This window comes from Bos indicus, chromosome 12 (assembly GCF_029378745.1).
Source record: "Bos indicus isolate NIAB-ARS_2022 breed Sahiwal x Tharparkar chromosome 12, NIAB-ARS_B.indTharparkar_mat_pri_1.0, whole genome shotgun sequence".
In the NCBI taxonomy this organism is placed as follows: domain Eukaryota; kingdom Metazoa; phylum Chordata; class Mammalia; order Artiodactyla; family Bovidae; genus Bos; species Bos indicus.
In genome coordinates, this window is record NC_091771.1 from 15,308,658 (window position 1) to 15,326,567 (window position 17,910).

The 17,910-nt window shown below is 39.5% G+C and overlaps 1 protein-coding gene across 1 annotated transcript in view; it reads left to right on the forward strand.

Moving 5' to 3' along the window:
• GTF2F2 (general transcription factor IIF subunit 2) overlaps positions 1-17,910 on the forward strand; it is a 144,780-nt gene that overhangs the window by 96,613 nt on the left and 30,257 nt on the right. Inside the window, exon 6 of the mRNA XM_019971233.2 lies at positions 15,760-15,859. Coding sequence (XP_019826792.1) covers positions 15,760-15,859 — 100 coding nt within the window. The remainder of the gene's footprint in view (positions 1-15,759; positions 15,860-17,910) is intronic.

Here is a 17,910-nt window from a genome sequence, read left to right on the forward strand (position 1 = left end):
AATTGGGGCTGCTTGATGACTTGGATGCTTAGCTTTAAACATCTTAAATAATTCTGGTTATAAGTATTCAAGTTGCAGTATAATAAATATGAAAATGGGAAAGTACTTATCACAGTACTTTTTCCAGTCTTTTATTGTGAGATTTCTGTTAGGTCAGCCTCTTTGAACTGCATTACCTCATTTATTTCCCCTCCTAAACACCCACTCTAAGTTCCTTCCATCACTACTGAAGCTAACAGTTACATAAATCTGTTTTCATTTTTAAAATGGGTTTTCTTCAGATTTCACATAGTGAAAACATGCACCTTGCAGAAAATACACATTCTCTAATACACATTATTTGGACAAGACAGTGTAGCCTGTTGTGATAGAATTCATGGTTTCAAGAATCTGATCTCATCTTAAATGATAAAAAATTATTGCTGTACCATCTGTTGTAGAATATGTAAAAGCTCACTTAAAACCACCAAGTTCATTTCACACCTCAATTGCTTTTATCAAACACACTCCATACTTTAACCCCTACCTCATATGTGAATAAATGAAACCCACAGATGCCCCCTTCCCTTTAGTTATCATCTTGATCTGTATATATGCAGCAAACTCAACAAATTCTGACTAATTTCTTTCTTGGCTCTGAATATTGAACCTGAAGAAGCACCAGCATATTTTAGAATGTGTTCATTCAAATATATATATGTACATATACATACATACTTTTTTTTTTTTTCACTTTTTCCTGCCCAACTGAATTACTGAATGAATTGCACTAGGAGACCAAAGTTGCTGTCTGAGAGTGTTACCTTGGATTTTTCCGTGGACACTCACTTCACCCTCACCTTTAGCTAGCAGCACTGGAGGGACCTAAGGGCTTCCCTGGTGGCTCCATGGTAAAGAATCCACCTGCCAGTGCAGATGGGAGATGTGGATTCAATCCCTGAGTCAGAAGATCCCCTGGAGAAGAAAGTGGCAGCCCACTCCAGTCTCTTGCCTGGAAAATTCCATGGACAGAGTAGCCTGGCAGGCTACAGTCCGTGGGGTCGCAAAGAGTCAGATGCGACTGAGCACAGATGCACACCAAGGTTGCCGTCTGAGCATGTTCCCTGTGGACGTTCCACGGACCCAGACTTCAGCCTCACCTTCAGCTAGCAACACTGGAGGGATCGGGGGGAAAGAGCTTGGTATAAAACTGTTACCACAAAGGGAGAAATAAAGCAAGAGTTTGTTTCCGTAACTGCTATTCCGCCTCATTCAGAATGTCTATCAAAGCAACATTTACAAAAGTTAATGACTCGGATCATCATATAAACAGTTTAACAAAATAAAATGGATTATGTCCACATAAATAGCCTCTGTAATAACTTCTATCATCCATGCATGTTGATGATGCAGAAAATATTTTTATACATTTGTTTGGGGCCCATAAAAGTAGTCATTCTCTGACTAATAGGAGCTACATGAAGCTCCTGAGGAGCCTGATATCCCTAATGTTTTATAGGAGTTAAAGAGTATAAAGTAAGTGACTGAAAGGTAAAAGCGTCTCTTAAATAGCGCTAGCAATGCAAGTAAAACGGCACACAGAGTCTGAATCCATAAAGCATCAGGGCTGTTCCTGCCCACAGCTTGTTTTAGAAATGGTTTTCCTATATGCTTAGCTTTTTGTCTTTGTACTAAGACCAGCTATAAAAAACCTAGACTTGATTTGAACCAGATAATGTTTTATGTATTTAGAAAAACCAGGACTGAAACATTTCTATAATGCCTTCTTCTCTCTACTAATAGCAAGAAAAATTATTTTCTTAAATTTATAAAATGATATATTCAGTTCTTAATACATCTGTCCATAAGCTCTATAAAAGAAAATTTGCTAGGTAACTTCATGTCAGTGTTCACAGTTCCTCACCAAATGATAACCTAGCTGGAAGCCTATTTATCAGTCAGCAGATAAGAAGTCTTAGGAGCTTACAGAAGTGGGGGCTGAATGTCTCTTGATAGGGCTGGCAACATGAACTGCCAAAACTGTGAAAATAGGGAATCTTAGGGTAATGATTACTCTCAGCACTTGATCAATATGGTAACATGAGCATTAGTGTTTCTGTTAGGAAACTGAGTTAGTTTTATTATATGAACGGTCATCTCTAGCAGTTTCTCTTCTACTTTTTAAAGCATTCTATCCACAAAAGTAGAACCTGTGTGAGCCTTTAAGCTCTCAAAAGCAAATTCAACTTTAAATTAATGAATACATTTCAATTCTTAATGAAAAGAAAAGGCTTTTGCATTCCGTTTCTTAAATACTTGATTATTAAGGTGTTTACTTTAAATTAATGAATATATTTCAGTTCGTAATGAGAAGAAAAGGCTTTTGTATTCTCTTAAATACTTGACTATTAAGGTGTTTTTAATCAAGATGTATATGATATGATTCGAGAATATTCAAGGGCTTGGCGGTGCCCAGGACCCCACTCTGAGCTGCCACAGTGACTGCTTAGCCCGCAGTTCCCTCCTCCCGTCGTCTCGGTCACACATCCCTGTGGGGTTCTATGAGCCCTTGTTGTTCATGGGGGCTCCACCAGGAAGCAGGAGGCAGCAGTCAGTTCCTGAGCTGTGGGGGAAGCTCAGGCAGGAGTTCCTCGAATCAGTACTGAGGCAACACCTGCCCTCTGTAGAGGAGAGTGGTCTGGGAGAAGAGGTGGATGGCAGCATCTGAGTGGCATGAGTGAAGTGATGGTGTCAAGACCTCTACACGGTATCTACGTGGATCCACCTCACACAGAAGTCTATGAGGGTCAGTGTGCATAAGTGTTGGGCCAAGCAGTTAAAGGACAAAAAAATCTAAGCCAGTCATTAGACATTATGGGCAGAAAGGGGCCCAAGAGTTATTGTTTAATGTCCCCTGAAAGCATTAGCCTCTTTGGCCAATGAAGTGAAACAATACGTGTGAAATAATCTAAAGCTGTATGGAAAAAAATCTAGAGAAAACCAACTAAAAATGTCCAGGCAGTGTAAAAGAGGGCCAAGAGAAATAGATAAAGGGAAGGAGGGGAACAGTTACTTCGTTCAGTTGTATCCACTCTACAGTTGGTCTCCCCATCTCCTGGGAGGAAAAATATATAACCTTCTGTAATCATGTTTTATATGAGGAAGACGGGAAAAGATTTTTCAAAAACTATTTAGTTTTAAATGGTTATGTGTTATCTGTGTAACTTAAGATGTTCTGCTCAAGTGCATTTTTCTACTTTTGTTAAACTCAGACTCATGTTCTGGTCACTGCTGGTTGACAGTCATCTATGAGAGACTGATTTGAGTACCCTAAGGATTAACTCCAAAAATACTTTGACTGCATCTAAAATTCAGTAAATTAAAAAAAATTCTTATGTATAAACAGTTACCCAAAACTGTAAGCTCCCATATTTTTAATATGTCTTTTGATGCTGTTTAATTTTAATTTGTTCTAATTAGCACTTTTATGAACATTACATGTTTTACCTGCAGCTGAATGACATTTAGAAAGAAATGTTCTTATCCTTGAAGACATCAAAGACAGTGAAAGAAAGTGCTTTTTATCTGATGTAGCCAGATACCCCTATCAGGATAAAGGATGAACTTAGTTTCCATAAATCTTAGTTTTAAAATCTAATTGGTGAAGCAGATTATTATTAAAAGTTGTGCTTATTCGCATAACTTCCGTACATTTCTGTTTAGTGTGACTATTTGAATGATTACAGTAAGGAAAATAATAATAGAATGTATTGAATTGTACTTTGGGACAAGCCACGTTTAAGTGTTTAAAGATTATCTCGCATACTTCTTTTGCTATAATTATCATTTTTTCTCACGAGAGTGCCAAGGTGTTGAAGAGACTGGCTAACTTGACCACGGTAGCACTTAGTAGTAGAACTAGACCTTAAAAGCAGAATCTGGTTTTAGATCCTGCCGTGTCATGGTGTCTGGTACATTCTCTAAACTAAGCATTGTTCAGAGCCATTCTGGGTGCCATAGGTTTGCTTTCATCTTTGATTTTTATTTTTAATGGGAAATTATTCAGGATGAATCTGAATTAAAAAGGTATTTCTTTGTTGCTTTTTTGAATACAGTCATCCCTGGGCATCCATGGGACATTGGTTCCAGGACCCCCTGCAGACACCAGAATTCCAGATGTGCATGTCCCTTATACAAAATGAAATTCACAGATGTGCCTGTCCCTTAAATAAAGTGGTATTAATACAGTTGGACCTTACTATCCACGCGATTTGCATCCTCAGCTACAGAAGGCCGGCTGTATTGAGTTATAAATACAGTTCCTCGTCCTTTTTACCCACCACTCCGGGAATCATAGCAAAATATTTAGGCTTTTTACTTTTCTTGGAGTATGGAGAAGAGAAATAAAAGTTCTTAAAAATGAAATGAAACAAATATTTTTGTCATTCATCATCCATTGGAGTTTAGGGTAATTTTCAGGAGTAGCTACTTGGACATGTCTTGAGAACTAACAAATGATCCCTAACTTGCTAAACTATTTTTCCTCTTAAGTTTCTACTTTGTGCCTGTACTAAAATATTAACTATTTGATTAACAGGAAAAGCAGAAGCAGTAAAGGGTTTTTTACCTCAAACGCTGTTGCTTCCTTCTGCCCCCACCCCCTTCCGCTTTGCCTGCCCTTGTTCTTCCCCCATCACACACACACTTACATTGAAATACAGTCTTTCCAAGGTGAAAAACAGTTTGCTTTCAGGAGATGGTATAAGAAATCATGCTTGACATGGTCTAAAGAAAAAACACATTGCAGTGAGTAAGTTGCAGGTGACCAAAGTTTATAGTTCTTCAGGCACTGTCTATCAGATCTAATCCCTTGAATCTATTTCTCACTTCCACTGTATAATCGTAAGGGATTTGACTTAGATCATACCTGAATGGTCTACTAGTTTTCCCTACTTCCTTCAGTTAAAGTCTGAATTTGGCAATAAGGAGTTCATGATCTGAGCCACAGACCAAATTTCATAATTATTTGAACAAAAGCTCCAGGCAGTGTAATGAATCTTAGGTACCCTTTTGATTCCCAGAGTCACAAGAACTGGTTGTGTGTGCTGTCTTCTGCCCCCCTTCCTCCAGCTTGGGCGTCCGTATGGGACTTGGGCATGACCAGAGTGCTGGAGACGGGGAAGTAATGCCACTGCATAGGCTGAAGGTGGGCTTCCCTAGTGGCTCAGATGATAAAGAATCTGCCTGCAGCGCAGGAGACGTAAGAGACGTGGGTTCTATCCCTGGGTCAGGAAAGATCCCCTGCAGAAGGGAATGGCTACCCACTCCAGTATTCTTGTCTGGAGAATCCCATGGACAGAGGAGTCTGGCAGGCAGGAGTCCATGGAGTCACAAAGAGTCAGACATAACAGTGACTAACACAAACAGGCTGAAGGTAGCTACTGAACATGCCTTCAAGTTTAAGATAGTAAGTAGATTACTTAAGGAAAGACTATGAGAGTAAAGGAAATTATATAAGATAGTAAAAATATTTTGGCCATTGGGTGAGATACTTATATTTTGGACTATTGAGTGGAGATTCTGTGTCTTTTAGCTAATGGAGGATACTCTCTGGAATGTTGGTGATGTATGCTCTTCCTGGAGAAGTGACAATTTGACAAGGGATTGACAGTCTTACAGTGTTTGGCTGTAAAACAAAAAGTAGGCAGTAATTAAAAAAACAAAACCAAGACACTTATAAAGTGTCTTCATTATGCTGTCATTTACTTTACCTTACCCAACACATACCCAAAAACTCGTGGGTGACTTGTTTCTAACGAATGTAGGAGCAAGCAAAGCCCGTTGTGAATTTTTATTCCCTCACCAGTGAAAGAAATATTCTATGTCTGTATTGTCTTGTGGTATCCACATGTGTCTGTTGAACACTTAACATGGCTGACATGTCTGAGGAAATGAAGTTTCAGTTTAAATAGTTGCATATCGCTAGTGGCTACTCTGGAGAAGGCAATGGCACCCCACTCCAGTACTCTTGCCTGGAAAATCCCATGGGCGGAGGAGCCTGTAGGCTGCAGTCCATGGGGACGCTAAGAGTCAGACATGACTGAGCGACTTCACTTTCACTTTTCACTTTCATGCATTGGAGAAGGAAATGGCAACCCACTCCAGTGTTCTTGCCTGGAGAATCCCTGGGATGGGGAGCCTGGTGGGCTGCCGGCTCTGGGGTCGCACAGAGTCGGACACGACTGAAGTGACTTAGCAGCAGCAGCAGCAGCAGTGGCTACTCTATTGGATAGTGCAAGTAGATAATGGAGTTTTTTCCCTTTGTTGGGTTTTTCCTACAGAGTGAAAATTAAGCCTTATGTATTTTACAGTCTCTTCTCTTAAATGGCAGATCTGGGTGTTAGCATGTGCTGTGCTGTGCTTAAGTTGCTCAGTCGTGTCCAACTGTTTGGAACCCCATGGACTGTAGCCCACCAGGCTCCTTTGTCCATGGGGATTCTCCAGGCAAGAATACTGCAGTCGGTGGGTTGCCGTTTCCTTCTCTATATTACTGTAAATCTTATGATATGACGTCCAGATTACCATTATTGATTAATTGCAGCCTAAAACTTGTCGTCTTCTCATCTTTTTTTCCCCTCACTTGCTTATTTAACACATTTATATTGCATGCCTAATTTCTAGGCCCTGGGAATATGAACAAGGTCCCTATTTTCATGAAGCTTAAAATAATTAACAGGTATTTGTAAGACACTTAAATTACTTAATTTTAATGTTTACTCTGTGTAATCCTTCTAGTAGTCCTTCCAGGTAAGGATATGTTTGATTACTTGTCAGTTGCAAGTGCTGAAATTTTTTCAAATCTACATTCTAACAGACAAATATGTATTGGGTTGGCCAAAAAGTCCGTTTGGGCTTTTCCTTAAGGTTGTATGGAAAAACCCAAATGAACTTTTTCCCAACCCAATACTGTTAATACTATTACTGTTCCTCTGAGAAACACTGTCCTGTGGAAGCTTCCTGTAAATGTACTGTCTTTTTTTTTTTTTGTACTGTCTTAAAACTAGGCATCATCAGAACCTTTTGGTATTAGTAGATCCCCTGGTTATTCCCTCACCTTGCCTTCCCCCTAGCCTTCTGCCTGCCCGCTCCTGAGCTGGGCCTTCTTCTGAATGTTGCATCTTGTTTTCTGACTTGGGGCCCAGAAGGTGTCCTCTTGTTCACAGGCAGTCCCAGCACTCTGGCTGTTCCTGCTTCTCCTTGCAGGGACACTTTTCTCTCGCTTACCCTGCAAATGTCAGCCTCCTGCTCCCCCTTGGGAAGCACTGTTTACCTCCTTCACTGCTTTACTCCCTCCTTTTCAAAAATGAAATCAACATCGTAAGATAATTTACCTTCTTTTGTGAAACCTGTCATTTTAAGAATAGCATAAATTGCAGTCAAATGTAGCTGGAGCACAAAGGATAGATGAATGCAAAAGTAATGATATTTACATCATAAAATGACTCCTACACATTGGCAGTTGCTGATGGAAACACTTGTTCAGTGATTTTGGAGTTGCTTAATTCTATACTTGACAACCAGATTAGCTAGGCAGTATTACTTAGGGATTTTTGCTTAGGCAGGAGAATAGTCTATGTGTATATACTGCTGCTGCTGCTAAGTCGCTTCAGTCGTGTCCTACTCTGTGTGACCCCAGAGATGGCAGCCCACCAGGCTTCCCCGTCCCTGGGATTCTCCAGGCAAGAACACTGGAGTGGGTTGCCATTTCCTTCTCCAATGCATGAAAGTGAAAAGTGAAAGTGAAGTCGCTCAGTCATGTCCGACTCTAGCGACCCCATGGACTGCAGCCTACCAGGCTTCTCCACCCATGGGATTTTCCAGGCAAAAGTACTGGAGTGGGGTGCCATTGCCTTCTCCATAATGAGGCGTTATTGTGGAATTTGTTAATACGGGATTCAGCCTTTTCTCCTGTGATATAATTGTCCAATAAAGGTGTCATTTGTTCACTTGGCTTAACCAATATTCGTTGAGTTACTTTTATATAGGATGCACTAAGTGAGATCAATGAAGGATTAATTGAATAAAATATGTAGACTTGTCTTCCCCAGTCTGCCAACAGCTTAGAGCAATAGAAATTTGGCTTTTTTTCATTGTTTTAGATTTTGACATTTGAAATATTTGGAGGGTGTTTATACTACATTTTAATTTGAGGATTGAATTCCCATTACAGTGTGTAAATTGTAATACACCATAATGAAGCTCTTTAATAAGGTGGATTATGAACCATAATTATAGCCAGTGGCTAGTGACATTGCAGAAGGCAATGGCACCCCACTCCAGTACTCTTGCCTGGAAAATCCCATGGACAGAGGAGCCTGGTAGGCTGCAGTCCATGGGGTTGCTAGGAGTCAGACACGACTGAGCGACTTCCCTTTCACTTTTCACTTTCACGCACTGAAGAAGGAAATGGCAACCCACTTCAGTATTCTTGCCTGGAGAATCCCAGGGACAGGGGAGCCTGGTGGGCTGCCGTCTCAGGGGTCGCACAGAGTCGGACACGACTGAAGCGACTTAGCAGCAGCAGCAGCAGTGACATTGATGAAATAGGAATCTTTTTTCAGTGTTGTAAAGAAGAATGTATTGGACTTCTCTGGCAATCCAGCAGTTAAGACTCCGTTCTTCCCATGCAGGGTGTGTGGATTCGATCCCTGGTCAGGGAACTGTGATACTACATGCTACTTGGTATGACCAAATTAAAAAAAAAAAAAGAATGTGCTCTTTTGTACGTGTCTGTGTAGAATTGGGCTAACTGAAAGCAGGTGGGTACCTTCAATTTCCCCAATAAAGGAAAATTGCTTTTTTTGAGATTAGTTGTTATACAATATTATATAAGTTTCAGATATACAACAAAGTGATTCATAATGTTTAAAGGTTATATTCCATTTATAGTTATTACAAGAGAATTACTTGTTTTTAACTAAACTCAATGAACTTTTAAATAGAGGTGTTATTCAGTTATATGGCCTTTTTGGGAGTGTATAGATTAACTACTTGAGGCTTTGGGTTAAAAAAAAGAAAAGATGTGAGCTCCCATTGTTGTGCTTTTAAGATTGAGAAGATGTATGCAGAGCTTTAACACAGTTTCTACAACATAGTAAAATACTTTCTAGATGTCTGTTGTTATGGTTGTTTTATTAGTGTTTTCAGTCTTAGGTTATTTAACCCTTGAGCTTTTCCTTTGATTGGAAAGTAAGAAACTGACCCTTTATATAATATTCTAGAAAGACTGGTAATTCAGTGAATCCTAGTCTTCTAAGACTGTGGACATATATTCTAAACTGTCCGGAAATGGTGGTAGTAATTAGCACCACACTTTTGTTTTTTAGTGGTTTGTAAAAGTAGGGTCTATCTGTGTCCAAATGATCATATAGTGATATTTTTCTATTATTTTTTCTTGAAAATAACACCATGTTTTTAAATTTTCTGAAAAAGTTAAGACTCTGTTTTAAAAAAAAAAGATTTATATATTTTTGGCTGCGCTGGGTCCTCGATGCTGTGCGCTCAGGCTTTGCCCAGTTGTGGCGAGTGGGCACTACTCCTCATTGCAGCATGCAGGCTTCCCACTGAAGTGACTGCTTTGGTTGTGGAGCATGGGCTTAGTGGCCTTGCAGCACGTGGGATCTTTCTGGACCAGGGATCAAACCCATGTCCTCTTCATTGGCAGGCTGATTCATAACCACTGGACCACCAGGCAAATCCCAGACCGATTTCTTACATGATTGGGACAATAAAACTTTCAGCTTTCCCCCAGTCCAGCCCCAGACCTCTGTGTGTAGTTTGCTGTTCAGCTGTGCAAACCAGATATTTTTCACATTGTACTATTTTGTACAAGCCTAGTTTTAAACCTTATTTTGACTCTGAAGGCATGTTGAGGTCAGTGATGTTTAATTTGGTACATTGTTCAGTGGTGAAATGGAGTTGCAAATTGTTCTGACACTTCATGGGATAATGTTAAATGAATTATTTAGTGTTAAGTAAAGAACCCTGCTAAATTATTTTAAACTATTCAAGTTAAGTAAAGTATTTTAAGGTTTAGTTCTTCAAAAATATATTTTCCATCCATAGGTTAACCTTTTGAATTTTGAATCATAAGATATCCTCTTTTAATTAAAACAAAACCCTTGAACTTGACTTTTTAAATGTATAATAAGAAGGTTAAATTTTTATATGAGCTCTTTCAAAAAAAGTTAATTCAGTGTTTTCCTTTATATATTTAAAAGATTGAATACTTTGAGGATAAAAATGGCATGACACTCTATGAAAGATGAAATTGGCTGTTAGAACTTCTGCATTAGAATTGAAAGGAAACCATGCCACCTAAATCTGAATCAGGATACAGTGGCTGAAATAAATTCTAGTGTAAGAGTATGACAAGAAATAAGCTACCATTTATAAAAACGCACTTAACCTAAATACAGTGAAATCCCAAGGTATTTTCAAGCTGTGAAGTAATGGGAACAATCATTTAATGTGGAAAGAAGAAGCCAGTGCATGCCTCCCTCCTTGAATGTCTCATAAGATCAAATTGTGGAGCGAGGTGATTGAAACAGAAAAGATAATTTAGTGGCAGCATAACAGCTAGATTACCATTTAGAGAGGCCAGGCCCCTGAGAACTGATTGCATTAAGGGGATAGGCCTAAGGTTAGAATACAGAGAGAGGTGTTCAGAAACAGGCTGCCACTTGTTTTTTTTTTTCCCTCCAAAGGATTTACACATGCATAGTTCTCAGTTCTGGAGAAGGCAATGGCACCCCACTCCAGTACTCTTGCCTGGAAAATCCCATGGGCAGAGGAGCCTGGTAGGCTGCAGTCCATGGGGTCTCAAAGAGTCGGACACGACTGAGCGACTTCACTTTCACTTTTCACTTTCATGCACTGGAGAAGGAAATGGCAACCCACTCTAGTGTTATTGCCTGGAGAATCCCAGGGACGGGGGAGCCTGGTGGGCTGCCATCTATGGGGTCGCACAGAGTCGGACACGACTAAAGCGACTTAGCAGTAGCAGTTCTCAGTTCAGTTCAGTCACTCAGTAATGTCCGACTCTTTGCGACCCCATGGACTGCAGCACGCCAGGCTTTCCTGTCCATCACCAGCTCCTGGAGCTTGCTCAAACCCATGTCCATCGAGTCGGTGATGCCATCCAACCATTTCATCCTCTGTCATCCCTTTCTCCTCCTGCCTTCAATCTTTCCCAGCATCAGGGTCTTTTCCAATGTGTCAGTTCTTCGCATCAGGTGGCCAGAGTATTGGAGCTTCAGCATCAGACCTTCCAATGAATGTTCAGGACTGTTTTCCTTTAGGATTGACTGGTTTGATCTCCTTGCTGGCAACCCACTCCAGTACTCTTGCCTGGAGAATCCTGTGGACAGAGGAGCCTGGTGGACTGCTATCCATTGGGTCGCATAGAGTCAGACATGATTGAAGTGACTTAGCATGCATGCATGCGTTGGAGAAGGAAATGGCAACCCACTCCAGTATTCTTGCCTGGAGAATCTCAGGGACACAGGAGCCTGGTGGGCTGCTGTCTATGGCTTCGCACAGAGTCGGAAACGATTGAAGTGACTTAGCAGCAGCAGCATAGTTCTAATCCTTTGTAAACATTCCTATACCTATCTGCAACCATTCATTTCTTTCTAAACATTTGTCTGTCAGTCACTTTGAGACGTCTTCTCGGCTTGGAGGAGTTGTTTCCACCTAGTCTTTTGGGCTTCACCTCTTAGGAACGTGGGCTGACCTGCTTCAGCTTACCAAGTGAACATCTTGGAGTTATTCTTTACTTTGTAGCAGCACACAGTCAGTTGTCATAATACCAACCCCCTGTCCCTCTTTAGTCCCGCAGATAACCAGTTATAGGTAAGCATTTGTTTAATGTTTGTCTTCCACTAAGCAAGTCTTTTCTTGGTAGACAGAGGCACCCAGGAAATATCCTGATGCTGGGAAAGATTGAAGGCAGAAGGAGAGGGGAAGACAGAGGACGAGATGGTTGGATGGCATCACCGACTTGATGGACATGAGTTTGAGCAAGTTCTGGGAGATGGTAAAGGACAGGGAAGCCTGGCGTGCCACAGCCCATGGGGTCGCAAAGAGTCAGACACAACTGAGCCACTGAACAACAACAAGAATAGGCACCCAGTAAAGATTTGCTGGATGACTGCCTGTAAGAAACTTCTTCTAAAGTCTGGGCATGGCACAGCTTCAGCCGTAGCAGTGCACGTGTAGGAGAACAGTGGATTGAGCTGGAGAGGGAGCAGGGACTAGATCCCAGAATGACATGCAGTCATGGGAAGAAGCTTGTGCATCACCCAAGAGCAGTGAAGAGGCCATTGAAAGATTGTAAATCGAAGTCCATCTGTGGGTGGATAGCTCCCTTCTAGGGCTCTAGCTAGTGCTTTTTTCCTAGTTTATAGAAACTCTACTTGGCCCATGAAAACAAAGTAACACAGTAAATACAATTTATGGTTACATGTACAGTAAATTTCTGAAGACATTTCTAGAGTACATTTTTTACACTTCATAAAATTATGATCTTATATAGTTAATATATATGGATTTGTAAATAATTAGAAGAATTAAAATACTTGTATTTTAATACTGAAATAACTATACTCAATTTGGCAATCGCAGTTAAAAACAAAACCAGTAGTATTTACAGCTTTCAAATTAAAAAAGCAATTGGTAGGTCTCTAATATTTCCTGAGGAATTTGGTATTATATATCAAATCTCAAAGAAAGCCAGTGCCAAAGAATGATCAGATTACCCTACAGTTGCACTCATTTCACATGCTAGCAAGATTATGCTCAAAATCCTTCAAATTGGACTTCAGCTGTACATGAACTGAGAACTTCCAGATGTACAAGCTGGATTTAGAAAAGGCAGAGGAACCAGAGATCAAAACTTCTAACATCCACTGGATCATAGAAAAAGCAAGGGAATTCCAAAAAAATATCTACTTCTGCTTCATTGATCATGGTAAAGCCTTTGACTGTGTGGGTCACAACAAACTGGAAATTTTTTAAAGAGATGGGAACACTGGACCACCTTACCTGCCTCCTTAGAGGCTCCTGTGTGCAGCACAGGAAGCCACAGTTAGAACCGGACATGGAACAAAGGACTGGTTCCAGATTGGGAAGGGAGTACATCAAGGCTGTATATTGTTACCCTGCTTATAGTAACTTCTATACAGAGTACATCATGCAGAATGCCAGGCTGGATGAAGCTCAAGCTGGAATCAAGATTGCCGGGAGAAATATCAACAACTTCCGATACCCAGATGATACCGCCCTTATGTCAGAAAGCGAAGAGGAACTAAGAGCCTCTTGATGAAGGTGAAAGAGGAGAATGAAAAAGCTGGCTTAAAACTCAATTTTCATAAAACAAAGATCATGGCATCTGGTTCTGTCTCTTATGGCAAATAGATGGGGGAAAAGTGGAAACACTGACTTTATTTCCTTGGGCTCCAAAATCACTGTGGAGGGTGATTTCAGCCACAAAATTAAAAGATGCTTGCTCCTTGGAAGAAAAGCTATGACAAACTTAGACAGCATATTAGAAAGCAGAGATAACACTTTGCTGAGAGAGGTTCATATAGCCAAAGCTATGGTTTTTCCACTAGTCATGTACGGATGTGAGAGTTAGACCATGAAGACAGCTGAGTACCAAAGAATTAATGCTTTCAAACTGGGGTGCTGGAGCAAACTCTGGAGAGTCCTTTGGACAGCAAGGAGATTAAACCAGTCAATCCTAAAGAAAATCAACCCTGAATATTCATTGGAAGGACTGATGCTGAAGCTGACACTACAATACTTTTGGCCACCAATGTGAAGAGTTGACTTACTAGAAAAGACACTGATGCTGAGAAAGACTGAGGACAAGAGGAGAAGGGAGTGACAGATGATGAGTTGGTTAAATGGCATCACTGACTCAGTGGACATGAGTTTGAGCAAACTCCAGGAGATAGCGAAAGACAGCGAAGCCTGGTGTGCTGCAGTCCATGGAGTTGCAAAGAGTCGGACATGACTTAGTTACTGAACAACAACCACCTAAAAATAAGCAGAAGGAAGCAGAACAGAAAGTCCATCCAACAAATTAAATAATAATGTTATAAAAAAAGAAACAGTTACCTTTTATATGACAGGTTGTTCCTTTGAAAGAATTTTAAATGAAAATTATTTTTAAAGTCCCATTAAAAGAAAGTGATATATTATGTTCAACATATATTATTTTTAAATGAGCAACATTTTTATAGCTTTCAAACTAACCTTCCCAGAAACAATATTTCTTTTTCCTATAAAAGAAGTATACTTACTTTTCTGATTGTAAAAGTGATAGATGCTTATTACAGAAAACTTAGAATATATATGGGAATCTTAAATGCCTTCATTCTGATCTCTTCCCATCTTTCATGTGAAGTTCCACTTTCTTTAAAACTGTATCTTCTTTTTTTTTTCATCTGTATCAAGTAGATAATTTTCTAATATGGTTCTCAGTTTCTTTGCTGTGATCATTGCATCGTTCCTTTGGGGTTCATTTAACTTCTTGCTGAAATGAATCCTTGAGTAGTTCTCTTGGTGAGGATCTATGTTTTTGTATGAGTATTTTTATTTCATTCTTACTCTTTGATTATAATTTAGCTAGACATGGCTGGCAATTATTTTTCCTGTAGTGCTTTAAGTTAAGAAGTCTGTAGGTACAGTGGTGCCTTTTGTCCTTTAAAAATAGTTACTTTGGAAAAAAGTAATCATTTTGGAAAGCTATACCTTTTCCTGCCTTAAAACGTTTTTGTTTAGATTTACTGTCTTCATATACCAGAATAATTTAATTTTTAAAATAAGTAAATGGTTGACTGTGAGTCACTTGGTATGGTAATATATGTTACCTTTACCTTTACCTAATATATTTACCTTTTGTTGTTCTTTAATTGGTAAGTCGTGTCAGACTCTTTACAACCCTAAGAACTGTGGCCTGCCAGGCTCTTCTTGTCCATGGGATTTCCCAGGCAAGGTACTTGAGTGGGTTGCCATTTCCTGCTCCAGGGGATCTGCCCACCCAAGGATGAAATCCACGTCTCTTGTATTGGCAGGTGGATTCTTTATCACTGGGCCACCAGGGAAGCCCACGGTAATATTTAGTCCAAAACAAAATCTCCTAAGATTGCTATTTGAATATGTACTAGTATTATATTTTATAATATGCTCTACATAGTGTCATATGTTTATTTTACAGTTCTTTTTCCAAAAGCGCTATTTTTAGTTGCATTTTAGTTTAGATGGATCATTTATCTGCACTGTCCAGTGAAGCAGCTACTGGCCTGAGTGCTGATGTGTCCTGTTTTTATGTACTTTTGTCAAATGATTGGAAGTTTTAAATAAATACCTTGATTAGTTTTAGACCATATTACTTAAGATAATTCATTTTTACATGCAGATTTTTTTCCCACAAATTTAAAGCTGATTAGCTTCTTTGTTTTAAAAGTTAAGGTTTGACTGTACAGTATATGATTTAGAAGGAAGTTGTAGAAATAAATGAGATAGTTTGTATGTTTAGTTGGTGGTCTGCTTTCCATGTTATAGTCACATACAGTGTGTTTTTGAAGTATTAAGGCTGATATATCTTCTTTATATGTGAAGTATTAGGTCTTGATAAAAAGATTATCGGAATACCTGTTCAGGTTTCACTCTAATAAACAAGTAAGTTTGTTGATAATGCCTTCTGTTTTTCAGATTGCAAATAGAAGAATCTTCCAAACCTGTAAGGCTATCACAGCAGCTGGACAAAGTCGTGACAACCAATTACAAACCTGTTGCTAATCATCAATACAATGTAAGTCTTCATGTCGTTCTTCATTCTGGTCTGTCTTTAATGTCATAGACTCTTAGGTTTTGAAAGGACCGTAGCAGTCACACACCTTGCTGTCAGGTGCTTCAGGTATCCAGGCTTAGTGGGCAAGATAACAGTTTGCTGAGCACAGAAAAGGTATTCACTCTATAGCCAAAGTCATACAATGAGAAGACAACCACTGCTGAAGTGACTCCTGAAAATTTTTCAGAGAAATAAAACATTTCTTCAGTGTTTCTAATGTTTTGAAGCATAGTATCCTTAAAAAAATATATTAGCTTTAGAGTTTTTTCTATACCTTTATAACTGAGAGTAGGATCATGAACCAATGGTCATTTTTCCCATTATTAAGATTGCTTTCCCTAGTTTCAGCTTTTCTAGGAATTTTTACAGCCTCACACTACTATGTAAAGTGTGGGCTGCCTGTATGTAAAAAAACTTTTTCATTAAAGTATATTGTATGTACTATATTTATTATATATATTGGAAAAGGAAATATCAACCCACTCCGGTGTTCTTGCCTGGAGAATTCCATGGACAGAGGAACTTGGAAGGCTACAGTCCATGGGATCGCAAAGAGTTAGACATGACTGAGTGACTAACACACACTTTATGAATATATAGTGTATATATTTGTACACATACACAGTGTGTGTATATATAGTACACACATGTATACATCTTATGTGTACTTTGTGCCGGGCAGTACAAAGGTCTAACTGTTGTAATTATTGCTGTGATCCTTATTTTATAGATGAAGAAACTGGGGCACAGAGAGGTTAGCTTCCTTGAGGTCACGCAGCCAGTAATCAAGTAGTCCAGACGTTGAACCATGGAAACTGGTTTAAGAGCCTTACTATTTTTTTTAATTGAAGTATAGGCAACTTACAATATTGTGTTAGTTGTTGGTATCCAGCAAAGTGATGTGATTATATGTATGTGTATGCATGTATATACACGTGTGTGTATATATGTATAGTGGTAGTGTTAGTCGTGCAGTTATGTCCCAGTTATGTCCGACTCTTTGTGACCCCATGGACTGTAGCCCGCCAGGCTCCTCTGTCTGTGGAATTCTCCAGGCAAGAATACTAGAGTGGGTAGCCATTCCCTTCTCCAGGGGATCTTTCCGACCCAAGGATTGATCCTGGGTCTCCTGCCTTACAGGCAGATTCTTTACTTTCTGAGCTACCGGAGGAGCCCGTGTGTGTGTGTGTGTGTGTGTGTGTGTGTGTGTGTGTGTTTCTTTTTCATTTTAGGCAATTTCATATATAGTAGTATATATCTGTCCATCCCTTACTCCTCCTTTACTCCTCTGCCCGTTTCCCCTTCGATGACCATAAGTTTGTTTTCTATGTCTGTGAGTAGGAACCTTACTCTTAAGAAACCTGCGTTGCTGTAGATCCTTAGCAGTGCTTAAAGAGCTAAGAGATTTGGGTCTTTAAGGACCTGCAGTGTAAGGAGAAAGTGATGATTTTCTGAAAATAAAAGGAAGTCCAAGTTAAGTCAAGGAGCAGTTGAGAGTTGATACCTTTGTGTCCTACTTTGTTGCTTGAAATTTCCCCTTGATACTGAATTTAGGAAGAAATAAATACTCTTTTTTAAGTTTGGCCTTTAAGTTACAAGCTTATCAAATGATGCAGGTTAGTATCTGCCCAACCACTACTTTATGATATTTGAATACCTTACGGTTATTTTATAAAGACAGGTAGCAAATGTAGACGCCTCCAGGGCCAAGCAGGCATCTTCTTGGGTAGGATGCTGAAATTTAAGAAGGTAAATGGTAGAGACTATGATGAACTGAAGTGCATGTGTCCCTTCTAAAGACATCCAAATTTTAAAAATTGCTACACTGTTTCTATTGTTTACAATAGGAAAAGACTAGAAACAAATGTCCAAAAATAAGGATTAGTTCAGTACTTTAACAATTGTTATTTTTTAGTGCTAGGTGCTAGGGTGATTTTATCCTGATTTTCTCTTTCATGAAATCTTTTTGAATTCTTGGAATTGTCAGTCTTTTTGAATTGTTGGAACTGTCA